Source organism: Phascolarctos cinereus, unplaced genomic scaffold, assembly GCF_003287225.1.
Source record: "Phascolarctos cinereus isolate Bilbo 61053 unplaced genomic scaffold, phaCin_HiC Scaffold_9;HRSCAF=440, whole genome shotgun sequence".
In the NCBI taxonomy this organism is placed as follows: domain Eukaryota; kingdom Metazoa; phylum Chordata; class Mammalia; order Diprotodontia; family Phascolarctidae; genus Phascolarctos; species Phascolarctos cinereus.
Window position 1 is genome coordinate 102,957,224 of NW_027556402.1, and position 19,405 is coordinate 102,976,628.

At 37.6% G+C, this 19,405-nt stretch overlaps 1 protein-coding gene across 1 annotated transcript in view; it reads right to left on the reverse strand.

Annotated features, from left to right (window-relative positions):
* Positions 1-19,405, reverse strand: part of TMEM131L (transmembrane 131 like) — a 170,306-nt gene that overhangs the window by 72,828 nt on the left and 78,073 nt on the right. Inside the window, 7 exon segments of the mRNA XM_020993980.2 lie at positions 669-822; positions 989-1,066; positions 8,240-8,308; positions 8,310-8,351; positions 9,668-9,784; positions 11,271-11,394; positions 17,341-17,409. Of these exon segments, the coding sequence (XP_020849639.1) occupies positions 669-822; positions 989-1,066; positions 8,240-8,308; positions 8,310-8,351; positions 9,668-9,784; positions 11,271-11,394; positions 17,341-17,409 (653 nt within the window).

Here is a 19,405-nt window from a genome sequence, read left to right on the forward strand (position 1 = left end):
ACTACTCACAGGTTTCCAGGAACTTCTGCCTCTAATTTACTATAATCTGGTAATTCACTGAAAATTTAGAATAACAATATTAATACGCATTTACATAGCACTTTAAAGTTCATGAAATTCTTTATATACATTATCTCATTTGATCCTCACAACCACCCAGTGATGCAGGTATTCCAAGACTTATTGTGCCCATTTTCCACGACAATAAAGATTTGGAGAGATTAAGAGACTTTCCCATTTTCTCAAGGCTAGAAAGTGTTCAAGAGGCAGGGGTCAACCCCCCACCTCTCTGATTCCAAGTGCACTATGCCATTCTTCTAATAACAAGGTCAGGAGAGCTTCCATTCACAGTTTAACAGAAACAAATGAAATGGATATCGGATGATCTAGGACTATTAAGGCAGAAGTGGAATGCCTTTTTTTCATTTGCTTTAGAAGGATAGAAAAGGACATACTAGGGCAGCAGCTGCCACTTTTCCCCAAAAACTGCCTCAATTAGCTAAGATAAACATTGTGGAACCCTTCACTCTGTTTACAATTAGAGTAAAGCAATGGACTTTCTGCCTCTGCCTTAGCATAACTATCCCCAAGTGAACACGTCCAAGCAATGAAGGCTTCTATACCCACCAAGCTGTATCATAATGCGAGCTTCAAGGGCTTCACCTTACCTGAGGTCTCAGTTTTGTCTATAGCTACATAAACAATGGAGAGATTATCTAGTAAATCTTGTCTGCTCTCCTCATATTCTTCAGGGGAGGTTTCCGTGGTTAGAATTATGCTCATTTGTAGCAGCAAGGTGTCATCGGATTCTAGATAACAACTCTGAGGATGGGTGGGGGGAGAAAGGGGAGAGAAATTCATCAATCTTCCAAAGTACATAAATCTGCTGACTTCAAAATACTCCCCCCAAACAAACAAAAATCACCAAAACACTGGACGATTTTTAGTTCTAAAATACAGATGTTCCTTAAAAAAAAAAAGCATTTACCTTGAGTTGCTGACAAACTTTATTATGTAAACTGCATTCTAGATGAACTTGCAAGAGACTAGTATTAGTGGTTTCTGCCTGGAAGAGTAAGAAGGAAAAAATAATTTAAAAGGAAGGCTTGGTAAAACTCAGTGCCCAGTTATATTAGGATAGAGACTTCATACTCTTAAACTCCTTTTTCAAATACCCCTAAAATGTATTTGTGGCAATGTAAAGGCTCCAAGATTTTTCTGCCTCCTCTTTTTAATATGTCCTAGGGGCTAGATCACATTTACAAAATTGCACGGTGCATTCTAAGCCACTCGCTGCTACAAACACCCATTTTTTTAAATGCTAATTTAACCAGACATGTCAATGGCACAAGTCACAGAAAAGAAAAAAAAAACACAATCTTGTTAAATTCACAATTGCTGGGGACATGAAGGCCTTAGAAAGATGAATGTTGGGTACAAGAGACTGTACCATACTGTCAAAGATGACTTTAAGAGAAGAAGTGCAAAAGACACTATAAAAGGAAGCAGATCAGTTATTTAGGGAGATCAAGACGTAAATGGATAGGACAGCCCATCCTCAAAAGAACCAGAGGAGTCCTCTAGTGGTTTGAGTAGAAACTCAATGGAAGAATTTACAGAAATGGACAAAAACCTGCACCAGTGAAGAGGGCCTAAATGAACAAAATCACAGCTCTCCTGAAATGCAGAGATATTCCAATATTAGATTAGAACATTGCTGCCTGGTACTCACATATATCTAGGGGAACATTAAGTTAAAAAAAAAACGACAATAAGCAACTGCCTTTACTTGACGCATCTGCCACCTGAGAAGAATTCATTGTTCTCATCCTAAACATAGTAACACATTATGAGAAGTATTAGGTAATCTACCATTAGAGAAAGCATGAAAGTCAAAGGGATAGGCAATTCCCTAAATGAAAAGTTTATCACCTATCAACCAATATATCAAAACCTGGTAATCTAGATCCTGTGTTTCCAATCTAAAAATTTTTAATTCAAAAATAAATAGCTTACAAGAATGTTTTTTAAGTTTATTTTTTCAAGATTGTTACCCTAATAAAATGTATTTATCACCCACCCAATAAAATTATGCAAATAGTTTCACATGATGGCCGTGATTAGGCTTCATCAATTTCCCAATGAAGAATTGGTACCAGAAGCCATGTAAAAGAAGAGATCAAGGAGATATACAACCAGAAAAGGAAGTATGCTATGCAAGGTTAACGTATTAACAGCCTGTGTGTCACAGTGGTACCCAAGTAACATAAAGCAATCTCAGTCCAACACATCATGTGGACCTCTCTTCTCTGCCTTAACACTCCCCATCCATCCCAAAGATTTATAGTAACACATGCTCAAAAGATACCCAGACTCAGAAGGCACGAATGGTTATTGTTATCTAGTTATTAGACACAGATCTATTCTATTAGAGTCCCTTGATGTCAGAGACTGGTCTTTTGTCTCCTTTTTTTTTATATTCCCAGTGCATAGCACTGTGTCTGGAATGGAGTAGATGCTTAATAAATATTTACCTATTGATTTCTGTGTCACTAGTATAGCTATACCAATGAAATCACAGAACCACTAAATAAAATTCTTTATTTTCTAAATTTGCTATTTATGTACATTCTCTTTCCCTCTCCATACACACACACACATATATATACACACACATATATACATATATATGCATATACATATATATACATATCTTCCAGTTCTAACATGTTATATTAAAATATGCAGGAAATATTTAAATAAACAGATTTCCTACATATAAGGAAGCAATGTATTATGACCATATCACTTGCACAGTGACTAAAAACCTAGAATGTTATATACTTGGTTATTTTTTTTTTGGTAACAGCTATTCTTTAGGATTTTCCATTAATGTAAAATATTGAAAGTAGCAAGAAATTTTTTTATAATTTTAATGATTTATTTAAAAGTTATATGCCACGTATTAAGGAGGCATAAGAAAAATCTCAGTAAAAAATGTGAAAAAAAAAATGAAAGAATCCACAAGAGGGAGTTCTAGCACCTCCAAACTTCCTTTCTATCATTTACAGAAATAAAAACTGTAGCTATAAAAAGAGGTGGCGTGGTATAACAGAGGGAAAGCACGCCTCACAGGCAGAAAGATGAAGGTCTAAGTCCTGACTGTGACATTAATGATTCTGTCAAGTCGGGGCATCATGTAACTTTTCAACACTTTAGCCAACTCCTGTAAGGTTATAACTTGCAGAAAAGATGATGGCCTGCATTGAAAGAGGGAGTTTCATTGTCTAGAAATTTCTGCTGTCAGTGAAATCACAGGTCAAGTCCTTGCTCGTCTTTGCCACATCAATATTTTCCCAATGGCACCATATGGTTGCCACCTTGTGTTATGCCATGAGCTCAAAAGAAACCCTAAAGCAGAGGCTCATGCAGCAATGGTGAGGGGCCATTGTGGATGTGAGCAGGCTAAAACACATTACCAATTAGGAAAGGCATGAGAACTAGGATAAAAGATAATCAATTATGTGACTAGAAAAGGAGGTAAGTGAACCAATTATGTAGCAATGTAGGGTAAAAACAGCAGGGTAGAACATATGCTGTTCTGGTATCCACAAAATATCAAGCGATCTAAGAGAGCTCTATATTATGATGGATAGAAAACTCCTATGGTGATAATGGAGGAAGACCTGCAAAATTTTAAGTATGAAAAAATAGAGATGAATGTTATTCCCCTCCAACCCACCCCTCTGTTAGTACCTGGTACATAGTACCTCCGTTAGTACCTGGTGCTTAATAAAATGTTTGTCTTTCTGAACCTAGAGCTTAAAAAAACCAACCCTGAACTCAAGGTCTCCACTATTCTCTGTCCCCCTATCATGCAGTGCCATTTCATGTACCCATATAAGCCTCTATGCCTAACATAGCTACATATCTTAAGTCTGATAAATAATTGCTAACATTTATATACCACTTTAAAGTATGCAAAGCACTTCACATATATTATCTCATTTTATAATATTGGCTCATCACCCTACTAATTTTAATCAACTAATGTTTAAGGTCTAAAATAATCTCCTACACCATTAGCTGCAACAATTAACTGAGCAAAGAGATGTTACTAACATTAGCCAGATGATATTTTGTAGTAAAATAGAAAAAGCCTTTGAACTGAATTGGACTTGAGTGTTACTTAGTCCTAGCTCTGTTATGTGACTTCGGGCTTCAGTATTACTGTTTGCAAAATGAGGATGACAACCTACAATCATAGGGCTATGGGGAAGAGAGAGCTTTGGCAGCTCTAGAGAAACTATGGCAATGTGAAGTGGCAGGATTGGCTAGTGAGGCAGAATGATACTGTGGAAAGGTCACCACCTCTCGACCCAGGTTCAAAGCCCACCTCCAACATTTATTATCTGTGTTACTTGCAGCAAGACACTTAACTTCCCTAGTCTTCTCATCCCTAAAATGAGTTGGGATTGAATGACCCTTCACATTTCTTCTGGTCACCCCAAGAAATCGACAATATATAGAATAAGTATCCTTTGAATTCTCTTGAATCTGGACAAAAGGCTTTATTACAGATAAAAGGGGAAAAAAAACAAGTCTGTAGCACAGTTCTTCAAAAATCAGGCAATTCTTTATTAGTCTAAATGTCAGGATATGCAAGAGAAGTATCATCACCCACATATGACATATGAAGCAATTAAAGTTTGGAGAAGTTAGATAATGTACCAAAATATCAAACAGCTAACTGAGGAGTTCCAACCTACACTTCAGGCTACTCGGCTCCAATCCTAAACTTTTCTTACAACACGCAAATCACAACTGATCCAGACGCCTACAATCTACACTGAAATTTAGGTTTAAAATATACATGCTAATGTGGACATATATGTAGAAGGATGTGGTGAATTGTACAACAATGTAAAAAGAACTGGGCCGTGAACTAATTTTGAAATTTAGTTTTCACAGTTTTGTAGCTAAGAGGTAATATGGTGGGACAATAGGTGCAAGAGAGTAACAGATTCCCTTGCATCCCATCCATCAGAGATGGCATTTTTTAATAGATGTAAGAAGTGAAAACTCCTTACAAGACATAAAAGAATTAAAACCAGTATAACTCAGAATAGTAACATCAATCAAATTTATAAATACAGTAAAAAGAAATGGCAGTGACTTCAAATGATTGGGGCATTCTTGTGCATTGACATAAGCAAAGTCCCACTACAATATTTCAAAATGGTCACGGACAACAGGAGGGATTATACCTGTTCTCATTGGGCCCCGAGGGCCTAAATAGTGTCAAGAGATAGGTTTAGTCACAACATTAAGGAATAATTCCCTACCAGAGTTGTCTAGACCTGCTGTCTCAGGAGTCAGTGAGTTTATCCTCACTGGAAGTCATCCAAATGGGAGGTGGGTGACTACTTCTCAGGAATGTGGTGACTCTGAGGTCCCTTCCCATTCTGTGATTTTGTGATTCTATGGCATAGTATTTCAAAGCGAATAGGTGGCCTAGCATAACTAAGTTGACAAGCCCCATGGACGCTGCAGTCAGGAACACAAGGATGGTAAGTGACTTGCCTAGTGTCTCCCAGCTAGTAAATGTCAAAAGCAGGATTTAAACCCAGTCTTTCTGACTCCAAGCCCAGCATATTAACTGTTGTGCCAAGTTGTCTCTATTCCAAATAGAGTATAAACGAGTAGTTTAGGGGGGAAATTTTAAGAGTTCACATAACCAAAGGATACTGAAATAAGTACCAAAGTTTATGAAATTGTGATTACCATGGTCATAGAAACATAGTCCATGAAACCTGGCTTATATCTTAGATGCCATCCAATCTGACCCCTTCATTCTGAAGATGAGGTTAAGTGAACTGCTCCAGCTCACAGTGGAGGCAGAATTTGAATCCAGATGCCGGATTCAAAGCTATTACTCTTTCCACCATCCTTACCTCCTCAGGTCACCTAGTTTAAACTCTTCATTTCACACAAGGAAGCCAAGACCCAGAAAAGCCTTGCCCTAAATCACAGAGACAGGAAGCAACTGAGACAAGATTTAAGCTTCCAGTTCAGTGACCTAATCACTACTCTTTCTGTTGAACAACTCTGTCTCCCACAGTGATAAATTCCTATTTCCTTTGAGTCTATCTTCCTCATTCATCTTTTTCTGTTTCTTTGTTTTTTGAGGCAACTGGGGTTAAGTGACTTGCCTGGGGTCATACAGCTAGTAAGTGTCTAAGGCTGGATTTGAACATAGGTCCTGCTGACTCCAGAGTCATTGCTCTATCCACTGCACCACCTAGTAGCCCCTTTCATCTGCCATGTTAACGCTTCTCTGCCTATACGCTAACACACCAACATCTACACCCCGTATGACGTTCTACAAAATAATGCTATTTCCATGTCTCAAGGCACTCAGATGAGGTGATTTGTTCATCTGATAAATATGAACCAAAAATGATGCCAGAAAAGAAGAGGGAGATTTGGCCTCTACCAACATAACATAACCATCAATTTCCAAAATAAACGAATGTAACACAGTACCATCTACGTGGCACACACAAGCTCACCTGAGTCTAAGCTGAGACAAATAGGGTAAATGACTTGCCCCTGCTCAGTCAATAAGTGTCTAAGGCCAAATTTGAACTCAGGCCTTCCTGGCTCCAGGCCTAGCATTCTATCAACTACACCACCCAGCTGCCCCTTGCAGGCACTTAACAAATGCTTATTTCCTTCCCTTCTATTTCTATAAATATTTTCTTTGATAGTCACCATTTTTGCAGCATTTGTGATATAACGAATGAAATATTAGACCTCAACTTTTACTTTGGATTTAAACTTTAATACAGTTGTACTCATTTAATTAAACATAGAAAAAAATTAAGTAAAAAAAATTACCCCTTCACTTCTCAAAGTACAACAAAGCAGAGGAGGAATAAAGCTTATCAGAAAGCTGAAAATGACTGTGGATCTCAGTGGTAGGTCCAAGCAAGAGTTGCCATGCTGAACAAACATTAAGCACTTAAGAGGCATCACAAAAAAAAAAAAAGCTGGAGATAGGAAGATGAAATAAACGAGAATTCCTAATTTCAATGATCTTAAAGTGGGGCTGGGAACACACACAAAAAACAAAGAACCAAGATAAAAGTAGGGGCAAAGAAAGCCAGCCACTGTGAAATAAGTTTTATCCCATGAAAAGTCAAAACAATTATTTACTATGCATCAGTCACTTACCCTGGCAGTTAATAAATGACATAACTGACTATCAAAAAGAAAAAGAGCGGGACTATTTTGAGGAAAAATTGACAACCAAAAAAATGCAGCAGTGATAAGGATGACATGGTCACCACTCATCAACTTTAAAGTTAACAACCTTAAAAGCAATTTTAGAGAAGTAAAGTGTACTTTCTAATTCTAGAAAACAGACCAAAAGATGCACTGTCTGGAGGTGAGGGTCAGTCTATCCCAAGCAAAAACCATATCCAAATATACACTTTTTAATAGATTTGTTTATTTTGAATTGTCTTGTTTTTTTACATTACATTCATTTCTAAAAATATCCCTCCCTCCCCCAAAACAAGCAAGCCTTTTCCTTTTTAACAAAGATGTAAAAAAAAAAAGTTTGGCAAAACTCGACCCTGCCCTACTCTCAACCAAATAAAACCAATGCTCACAACTAACCAAAAAGATCAGAAGGCACATACCTAAGAAACAAATGCCACACTGAAAGCTCATCTTGTATTCACTCATAGTAACATTAAAGGGTTATTTGATTCAACAGCACTCCTAGCAACAGAGCTCATAGCACTGCCCTCAAATTTTAGGGCTGAACTGCTAACATGTCTAAATCCCCACTAACAGTCCATTATGGAGCTATATTTCCTTAACTTAGCTACAACTTCTTTGAACATGTTGTACATTTTTGGATAATAATCCATAATAGTACATTATAGAGCTATGTCTCCTTAACTTAGCTGCAACTCCTAAGGGTTAAAGTGCTTATAACCAGGAGAGAACATGAATAACCTCCTCTTCTTACTGGTCCTTAGAGTTTCAAAGCCAACTTCATGTGATGGCCTACTGACCTAATGTGAAGACTATATTCTGTTCCCAGCAAGGCTTTAGATAAGAATGCCTGAGAATCTTCTGTAAACATCTTTACTTAGGGAATATAAAACACAGGTAAAGTTGTTTCTTCCTGCGCTCCAAACAATTTTTCCCATACTCAAAAACTCACCTGTGTTTGTGAAATCTGGATACTCTGGACATGGGGAAGCAGCAAATGAGCATTTGGTAACTGTTTTGTAGGAACCTTCAGTGGAGAATCGTGGCGTTCCAGTTCCAAAGACCTGGAAGAAAAATGACAAATTATATCATTACGAAGATATAAAATACTCAATCATCGAATGTCAAATACCATTCCAGATGAAGTCTATATTCCTGACATTAAGTTTCAAGGATCTTCATCCATTAAGGATACCATGCTTCTAAATACCATCTTCCCCAGCAAACCACAGCCCTACAAGCTGAATCTGTTTGTACTATATAGACTACAAACTACATGAGGGCAGGGAAAATGTCTTATAAAACTGCTGCATGGAGCCAGAAGGTCACTGTACACAGTGACAGCAATATAATCAATTGTGAATGACTTAGCTATTCTCAGTAATACAATGATCCAAGACAATTCTGAAGGACTTATGTTGAAAAATGCTATCCATCCCCAGAGAAAGAACTGACAGAGTCTGAGTACAGATCAAAGCATACTATTTTTCACTTTCTTTATTTTTCTTTGGGTTGGGGCGGGGGGGAGGGGGTCTGTGCTATCTTTTGCATCATGGCTAATATGGAAATATGTTTTGCATGACTTCACATATATAATCTATATCAAAGTGTTTGCCTTCTCAAGGAGGGGGAAGGAGAGGGAAGGAGGCAATATGAAATTCAAAAATTATAAAAAATGAAGGCCAAAAATTGCTCTTAAATGTAATTGTGAAAAAAATAAAATGACATTCTATTAAAATTACCATATGGCTCCAAACCTCTGGAAAGAGCCTGCTTTATCCAGAACATTTTAACAAGTACTTGTTATTTGAATTTTGTCTCTTTTACTTTGGCATGTTAAAGGCATACTGCCTTCAGACTGACTGGATTTAGTTAGAAGAACTATGACTTAGTTAATGAAATTATTACTTTTGGTCAGCCCAATGCCCAAAAAGAAATTCACACATCCCCCCAAGACTCCCCATGGGAAGAATGACAAAACTACTGACTTTTTAAGTTTGCTTTATAAAAGAATGCCTTTTACATTTTACAAGACAAAAACTGAATATTCAACTGAGTGTTTTTTCCTACTCCAATATCTGTCAAAAATCAAGAGACCAAGATGAGGCCACACTGTAGCATATGTGAGAGTTGTAGCACAGAACAAGTCAGTGATCTGTGTCCAAGAGGGGTCTGAGAAGGGGTTTAAACTGAGTGAGACTGAAGTTAACTAGAGGGGTATGGATCTTTTGAATCTGGGGGTCTTAGAGCACAATGCCCACCCTTCCAAAACTGCTTAGAATTTTTTTTTCTTTTTATAGGCTCTTTGTATGCAAACTTTATAGTGAAGCTAAGATCTAACAGATTTACTGGAAAAAAAGAGGGGAATAAATTACTTCACCTGGTAGGAAATAACTCCATAAGAGGATGTATTTATAAATAAAGAACTTTCAATGCTCCCTTCTTCAGTTGGTAAAAAAATGATTCTGAAGGAGGTTTGTCCCATTGCTGGAATCACCTGAAAGACAGGTATACATTAATTCCACCTGCTCAAAACCAATAATTAAAGTATCTATTTAATCTCTTCACTTAGACAACTTTCGTGCTACTTAAAACCTACAAACAGTAAGGATGACAACCTCTTTGGATTTCTACAACAGATTAGAATCCCCAAGTCTGAGGGCACTTTAAAAAAGAACCTACCAAAAGGTTTACTGACAACAGAGAACCCAAATCCTTTAACTTTCACTTGGGATTATAGAGTCTCTGCCCCTACAAGAGCCACTTAACGTTTTTTTTTTATAAATTTCCTCTCAAACTCCACATTCAAATCTTGCAAAGTTTTTCCTAGAAACCAGGAATTCTTAATCTTTTATGTGTCATAGACCCCATTGGGCAGTCTTGTGAAGTCAATGGATCCCTTCTCAGAATGATGTTTTTTAATGTACAAAATAAAATGCATAGGATTTCAAAGGAAACAAGTAATTTCTAAATATAGTTAAAAAAAAAAGTTCAAGGACCCCAGTTAAGAATCTCTGCTCTTCACCAAAGTTTCCATTTTTACATAAATATAGAGGAGAAACATATATGAACACTCAAATGCTTTAGCCAAATAAGTGAAATGTCATTACTGGATATGTCAAGACGATAAAACAATATAATATTGGTCTCTCTTCTGCCATTCCCCTAAGCCAAGTTCCAAAAAGCAAGTTCAAAACTGAAAGTGAATATAAGCAAGCACGGAAAAATAAAACCATGTAACTAGTTGGGAATTGTAAATAGAGTTTAAATACCATTCAAATTAAAAACATCAAGAAAGTTTTTCAGTCAAGTCCAACTCTTTGTGACCCCATTTGGGGTTCTTTCTTGCAGAGATTTTGGAGTGGTTTGCCATTGCCTTCTCCAGCTCATTTGACTAATGAGGAAACTGAGGCAAATAGGGTTAAGTGACTTGCCCAGGGTCACACAGCTAACTCAGGAAGATGAGTCCATCTGACTCCAGGTGTGGGACTCGATCCACTGAGCCATCTAGCTGCCTTATGTGAATAAATGCTTAGGCCAGCTAGTTAGACTTAGCACCTACCTACCACCTACTCTCCTCTATAAATGAATTTTTAAATAATTTTTCACTGCATTTTAGAGACAGAAAAAAAGGCTGCAAACTTTTTCTAATTACTGAATGTTTCAGAATCTGCACTACACTAAAAGTTCACAATTTGAGATTTCAGTTATAGTAAACAAAAATCCTTTGGTATTTATACACCCAACTATTTGGTTTGAAGTCTAAACTTTTTTTCCTTTATATGCTGATATCAAGACCCACCCCCAAAATAAAGAAAAAACCTTCTGGAAAAAATAAACACCAAAGCAAATAAGCAGAGGGAAAAGACCAAGGTTAACAGGGAAAGGGGAGACAAGCAGAAAATGAAAACTTGGGGCCAAAGAAAGCATGAAATCTTGGCACCCTTCCACCACATAGTTTCCAAGGGTATATCAACACTCACCCTGCAATGAACAGGAGACACATGAAAATGTCTAGAAGCTGTAAACACTGAATTCACTACAACTTCTTTATCCCTACTAGGGTTATGAGCATATAGTATTTTAGCTGTGGGAAGTCCCAATAACCTAAGAGGGAAAATGAGAAAAAAAAATTATATATGTATATGTGTATAGACTTATCATATTTTTACAAGAGATCAATTTTCATTACCTTCTTTTAAAAAATGCAACAAATCCAGATTCCATCAAAATATATCAATTACAACAGTAAGAAATAGCATTTCCTTTTATAAACCTTAATCCAAATCAAAGGGCAAAGGAAAGACAGGATGGCTAGACACAGGCTGCAAAAAAAAATAAAGCTATCATTAAGGACATTTATGATAAGGAATCTGATCCTACTCTTGTGAGAAACAAGAGGGCAGCTCATATTCTGTACTAGGACGCAATATTTTAAAAACAAAACAAAATGGACTAAGGCCTCCAATGTGGTGAGTTGACTCTCATTAGAAGATTTATCAAAAGACCTAGGTAAGAGACACATGGGATGATATGATGAGATGATGAGATGGGCTGCCATTTTTACCCAGGATGTGAATCCCCAAACCAAGGAGCTCACAGACTTTACCTGACAATCTCAACCTCAATGGGGTTTGTGCTACATGAATCCAATGGGGCCATTAAACTTTTTTAAGTAAAATACACAGTAGGTACTAGATATTTCTCCAGCCCGTGAACATAATTCAAATGAAAATAAATCATGTTCAGGTAAGAGAAAATTTGCTTGTGCACATGAAAACCCAATTCCCTTAGGCTTTGTTTCCTAGGCATGAAGTGTAAAGGCTATTTGCTGAACGTTTCACTCTTCTGGAAGTAGTGGTCTTTCAACTCACAGGAGGAATATTATTTCTTGGTAGTTCTGACAAAAGAATTACTTAATCTATGCTAAAACAGACTGCCCTGGTAAAAAATGAGAACATGCAACACTGTACCATACTACCTTGCTTTACAATACTGTAATTACTAGAGTCACTTTTTATCATACTGTCTGTCTCCGATCATAACTCCACTGAGGCAGGGGAAGAGAAGAGGAGTCAACAGATAGATAGATCTGAAAGAACAGGCTCCTCCTTAATCACCTCACTGCTTATCTGTTACTCTCCTCCGAACACCAAGTATAGTATCAGTCCTTGCTTTAATCAACAGTGGCCCTGGCTTCAATTCAATTCAATAAATAGTAATTAAGCACTTATTATGCACTATGCTAGATTCCAGTCGAGTAACATTCCCGTAGACAACACAGGTGGCTACCAGAAATGTCGCTGAAGTCACAGGTATAATTTCAATAGTTCTAGCGAAGATGGCTTGAATGAGCAATACTTCTTGGCAAAGGTTAGGAAACACAACTATTCTCTGAATTTAACAAAAATCTCAGGGCTACTAGGTCTCTGTTTTCCTTTAGGAAAAAAAAGGACCTATGTAACCACGCTGAGAAAGTCTTATAGTCCAGAGCCACTGAAAAGGATGGAGAAAGGTCATTCTTGGAATAAGGAAGACTTGGGTTCTAGTACTTGACTCTGGATATCTGGATATCTGACCACGGACATGTCACTTAACCTATTACTGTTCCAAAGACTACCTGCTAAACCACATCTATAGAGGGTGCTTCCACAATGGGAGTTCCTCAAACAATGAAATCACAGTTCTAGCTGACAAAAAAAATCAACATCATCTTTAAAAATGGCACTCATCTACTTTTCTCCTCTAAATCAAAAGTGTTTAAGTTTTAACTAACAAGAATTGAAAAGTTAGACTCAATTAATAAACATTTGTTAAGGGCCTACTATCCATTGAGATCACTTTTTTAAAGTGCTCTTATTATCACAAGGAAGTAAATTTTCTGAGTTACAACAAGCAAAGAATGTTGTAATCAAAGAAAGTCCTATTGCAGTGGCCCAACATCTTACCATCTCATTAAATTAAACAGCAATGTCTTTCCTGGTTTTTAATTTCCAAGAAAAAGGAATCAATTAGTTAAGTCGTTAATGCTTACATGTAAATGCTTCATATCCTCCTGACATGACTAGGAGAACAGCCTTGGTCTCAGGTAACACTTCACCCACATGTGTAAAATATCTCCCCAGGGCACAACAACCAAGGGCATTGGGGAGAATCAGAGTTCACAGCCGTCCTACCCTCCATAGAAGCTCAGACTGAAGCAATAAATCAAACAGTTTGAGAATGTTAGCCAGGACTTTGCAGTAGTTATCACTCTGCTATTTTTAAAGTGTTATGAAGATCTTAAATTTCCTTTACCAGAGACAACTTCCAGGTTCCGCAGGGTCTAAAGGACAATCAAAAGGGAAGTTCTCTCTTTGAATGGCAAATCTCAGAATTTTATACCTTATCAATACAGCCTCTTCTCAGGATAATTAGCACCCTCTACTTCAAAGCTGTCTGCTTATAAAAAAAAACCCTTACAATAACCCTCTGGAGTCAAGTGGAATTAAACAATACTATCCTTCCTTGATATACAGGGAAGTTAAGCTATGAAAGGGAAAGGGATTTTACCCAAGGTCACACACAGAGTAAACAACAGTATCAAAAACAGAAACCAGACAGCAATGTAGTCACAGAAAGCATCCTTGCATTCCCCCCGATTCTAGCACTTCTGATCCTTCCATTTGTTAGATGTGCATTAAAACTTCACTCATCTCAACACTGATAATTTGGAATGCATGGCCACCTAGATGCCATGGATAAATTTTTTGAGTAAAAAAATTCAAATAAATGTCTTCCTCTAAGAATATTCATCAGTAAGACAGTGTGATATAATGTAAGGAATGCCAAATGGAAGCCTACTGACAAAGACTCTAGACCCAGCTTTATTGCCTATGTGATCTTGAGTAGCTCTATGGACCTCAATTCCCTAAGCTATTAAAAAAAAATAGGAAGAGGGGATAAAATACTTAGTCTGCCTACTTAACAGGACCAAATAAGGTAATAAATATGAATAAAAACATGAAGTCACTTTAAAGATAGAAAGGCATTGCTATTAAGGTAAATCGAATTTAAAACTAAGTTAATCACAATGAAGGCTGAATTAACCTTTATTTTAATGCCTTCAGCTTATGCAACCAGTAATTCATTCATCTATAATTAATAACTAGATTTATGACATGTTATATTGATTATAAACTGTAGTTTTTCACTTACAGTTTTGTTTTGTTAGTGGGTGAATCAGCAAGCATTTTTTAAAGTGCTTACTATGTGCCACATACATACAAGGTTTATACGATGTAAATGGAACATAATCTCGGAAGGAATGGGAGCAGAGGGATACCAACAAGACCTTTAAAAGATGGGTCTTGAGCAGAGGCTTAAAAAGAAGTCAAAAGGCAAATAAGGGGAGAGTATTCCAGGCATGAGAGCCATTGACAAGGTACAGACTTGGAAAACAGTGCCATGTTTACAGACCAGTAAGAAGGCCAGTGTGCCTGAATAATAGACTATGGAGAAGGAAGTAAAGCCGAAGAAAACTGGAAAGGTAGGAATGGACCAGACTATGATGGGCTTTAAATGTCAAAACACTAGATTTTATATTTAATCCTGGAAATAATATGGAGTCACTGGAGTTTGCTGAGTAGGAAAGTGGAGTGTGACATGATTAGATCTGAGCTTTAAGAAAATCACTATGGCAGTTTAATGGAGGATGTAATGGAGTGGGGAGACATTTGAGGGCAGGAAGACCAAACAGAAGGCAGTAATAGTCCACGTCACCAAGTGAGTCACTATTGAGGAAAAAGAAAAGAAGATGCAGAAGTGACCTTTAGGGGACACCAAGAAAGTGAGTGTGACGTGAATGATGATCCAGCATGGGAGAATAAGGAGAGGTCAGACAGGTAGGGTGAGAACTGAAGATCAGTGCCACAAATACCTGCATCAAGAAGAGGCTGATCAACAGTATCTAAGGCTATAGAGGTGGTCAAGAAAGCCAAAGATTGAGAAAAAGTTTTCAGTTTGGCAATCAAGAGATCATTAGTGATTTTGAAGAGAACCATTTCAGATGAATGAAGTTTAAAGTCAGATTGCAGAAGAGTGAGGATTTTTACTTTCTAATTATCAGGGAGGCATCAGGGAAGCAGCCTATAGAAAGAAAGAATGAAGGAGATATGGAAGAATGATAGTAGGGACAATCTGTGAGAGAAGACGGGGTGAGATCAAGGATCATCTAAAGCAGTTTGACCCGACGAAGTGAAGGGCTACCACTTCATGTGAGACAGAGGTGAAGGACTGGGGAAAAACATCTGAGTGATGTGAGATAAGGGAAGAAGAGGAAGCTCTCAATGAATAAGAGTTCAATTTTTTCAGTGAAGTGTAAAGCCAGGTCCTTGGCTGAGACAGTAGAGGGGAGAGGGGTGCCATGGGAGGTTTGAGGAAGCATGAACAGGTCTGGAATATTCACTGTGTGGTGAACTGATTAGGAAGGAATAAAAGGATTGCCTCACTACAATGAGAGATTATGTAACACAAAATCTGCAGTGAACCCAATCAACATGGTTTTATGATTTTTCTCCAACTTCATCTAGGTGTACGTGAATAGAAAAGAAGGTTTCAGAGAGTGGGGGGTAATCCAAAGTAAGAATGAATCACTTAATCCCACTGAGCTTCAGGTACTCTCCAAGATTATCAATTACAGACCTCCTGCAATCTTCATTTGTGAATGGCGTTTTGATACCACTGTGACTACAAGATCTTAAATACAGATGTGAAAGGAACTACACAGACACATCTATTGAACTTCCCATTTTACAGATGAGGAAACTGAGGACCAAGAGGAGCTGGCCAAGGTCCTCTGACTCCAAATTCAGCACTCTTTACACTATACACCTCAATATATTAGTAAGCAAAGCCTTCAAACTTTCATGGGCGGTCCCCAAGGTGGCAGCAAGGAGAGCTCAGAGGCTGTTTGGTCTATGAGTCCCAGCAGGGTGAACAACATGGCAACTCACACATAGCCAGTCCTTCACAGTCTATAGAGTGCTCTCTTTGAAATGATCCCATGAGAGGTAGAGGGATCTCCTCCATTATAGAGATGATGAGACCAAGATGAGGTAAGTAACTCATTCAAGATCACACCTTGAGTAAATGGGATACCCAAGACTTCTTTTGCTTCTGATAGTGCGAACTCCTTGAAGTAAAGGGGCCATGTCATTTGTCATCTTTATAACCCAAGTCCCTAGCACAGGGCATAGCAGAGGCCAAATAAATGTCTGCTGGAAGGGGAGATGATAGCAACAAATGAGAAAATGTATGCAGAATATTTTACAATCCTTAAGCATCAGTTGTTGGTATTTCCAATGAACTAATTCAGTTTCAAAAGGCATAAAAGGCCATCCCCCAGGTGCAACTTAAAGGCACTAGCTATGACCCTTCAAATATCTGATACCATTAAATATTTTTTTCTTTTCTTGCATTCCACTTTCTCCAATATTCCCTCCTCCCATATCCCTTTTCTTTCTCATTTTCCTTAAAGGGAAGATTACTGAGCTAAGACTCAGGAGATCCAGGGAGACCTGGGTTTGAGTTCCATCTCACAAACTTACTAGGTGTATGACCTAGAACAGGCAGGTCACTTAGAACTTTATAAGCCTCAGTTTTCTCACCTGTAAAATGGGAGTAATAATATCTTTAGTCTTTCTCTTATAGGGTTATTGTGAGGATAACATAATGAATGTGTATGAAGTCCCATAAAAACCTTAAAGCATGATATAAATTTTGGCTATTATATATATATATATATATAATATATATATATATATATATATATATCCCATGCTATACTGGATGTAACTATACACGTGTGTGTGCATGTATAACTATATATACATACATGTGTATATAGCTTATATATGTATACATATGTACGTATGTGCATACACATACAGGTGATAATGTGATAGAAGGCAACAAAGATGATATATTATTGAAACTAATAAAATAAAAACTGATGGCGGGGGGGAGATTAAGAACAAACTGTATAAAGGGGAAGACAAGAAATCAGATACTTACTGCACTCCAAAATCTAGGACTGAAGGCTGAAAGTATAAGCCCTTCCCACTGGATAGCTTATCTGAGAAGCTAAAAAGGAAAAGAAAACAGAGATTAATTTTATTACCCTTTTGAAATTTTCATGCTGAACTTAAGACAAACACAGCAACTCACTAAAGGCCCTTATGTGGATAAAAACTCTCTCTACTATAAGGATATTTTGAGCCAGGTTCTAAAAATGCTTTAAAAATAACCAACTTGACAGTAAAATGTTCTTCAAATCCAGTGCAGAAATTCTTGCTAGGCAAGAATTGTTACTCATGAATCACGGTTAATCTAACATCTCATCAAAATGGACAAGAAAAATCTAATGTAGAACTTAGCCTCCAGAAACACACACAGACAGAAAAGGGTGAGCTGAAATTTTAATAGGCTATTTTTTTCTGGATCCAAATAAAAGAATGCTTTCTAGAAGTTCAATTGTCTGAGAAGTTCTATAAACTTTGTATAAGATAATTTTTTTTCTTTTTATCAGGCATTCATCCCACACACATTCCCAAAAAGACTAATACTTGGAGCCCTGGGCAGACCCTCTGTGGAAAGCTTATGGGAGAACAGAAACTAGAAATACCTGGGAGGCAAAAAGGCTGTGCTCTACCTCCAGCAGAAAGACCTACACTCATGAGAAAACCAATCCAAAATGTTGAGGTATATTTGAACTGTGGGGACTGATTTCCTTAGCAGGAGGGTCAGTTTTTGCCACCTCTGTTCTCTCCAGTCTTAACACAAAACATTCCTTCCTTTCATACCTGTGAAGAAACCCCTCAAAACACCCCCCCCCAATCTTAACAGTTCCATATGACAGAGATTTCTCTGCTGAACCCAAGGACCCACAGTGAACTGTCCCCAGCCCGGCCCACCTCCACTGGCAAGACAATGGTCTTTTGGGGATAAGTACATGAGTAGGAAAAGGACATTACATATTCATTTAAAAAAAAAAAACTCTAGCCAACATTGCTATTAATGTTCAGGAAGAATAATAAAAGATTTCTTTTGATTTCACTATTGAAACTTCATACAGTACTTCCTAATGGGCTTGTGAGTGTACTAGGACTTTGTCTCAGAGGAAGAGAAGATCAACCAGAATTGTTTTAAAAAGAAAAGATAAATTTAAGAAAAATAGCCATGATTTAATACTGAATGGTTTTCCCCCCAAGTGTAATTTTAAACAGGTCTCTGCAAAAATTGTAGGAGAAAAAGAATCTGCCCTGAAAGAAATACTGCACATCTTTAGTCACTTTAAAAAAAAGGGAAATCTAGCTAATTTACTAGATTGTGCATTGAGTACTAGTCTGCAATGGACTGTATTAATCCCTTTCGAGGGGACCCTAGCCATGAACCATACCTAGAGCTTTACATTTTAGAAATTCCTTCAACCTACTGCATATCTAAGGTAGGATTAAAATAAGCACAGTCACAGTCAGACAACAAGCATTTATTATTTACTGTGTTAAGCACTGTGCTCAGTAGTGGGTCTTTTAAAGTTTCTACCCTCAAGGAGGAGCTCACAACCTAATATGGGCAACAACATCCAAAAAATTCAACATAAAAGAAATATACAGTGCAAATAGGAGGTGAGCTAAGAATAGCATTATGGGTTGGGGGGAGGAATTTAAGTGAATCTTGAAGGAAGTCAGTGAGAAAAACCTGACCCCATCCGTAGCCCCTTCAAGGTCAAGCTTCCGCAGGACTAAACCTGGTCCTCTTGAATCCAGAGCTCATGCTCTGGGGGTGAGACGGACCTGGGCCACAGATATCATCTATTTACCTGTGTACATGTTGTATCCTCCCAGGAAGAATGGAATTCCTTGAGGGCAAAGATTATTTGATTTTTGGCCTTGTGTGCCTAGTACCTACTATAGTGTTTTCTATAAATATAGCACTTATTATAGCACTACATTACAAGAAAAAAGTAGTCACCAAGTTCAGGCAGGTCTGAGAGTAACCCATACCAGAAAGATAAAGCAGTTCATAGAATCGTAGGTTTAAAGCTGAAAGAGACCTCCAGGCCTGTCAAATCCAATCC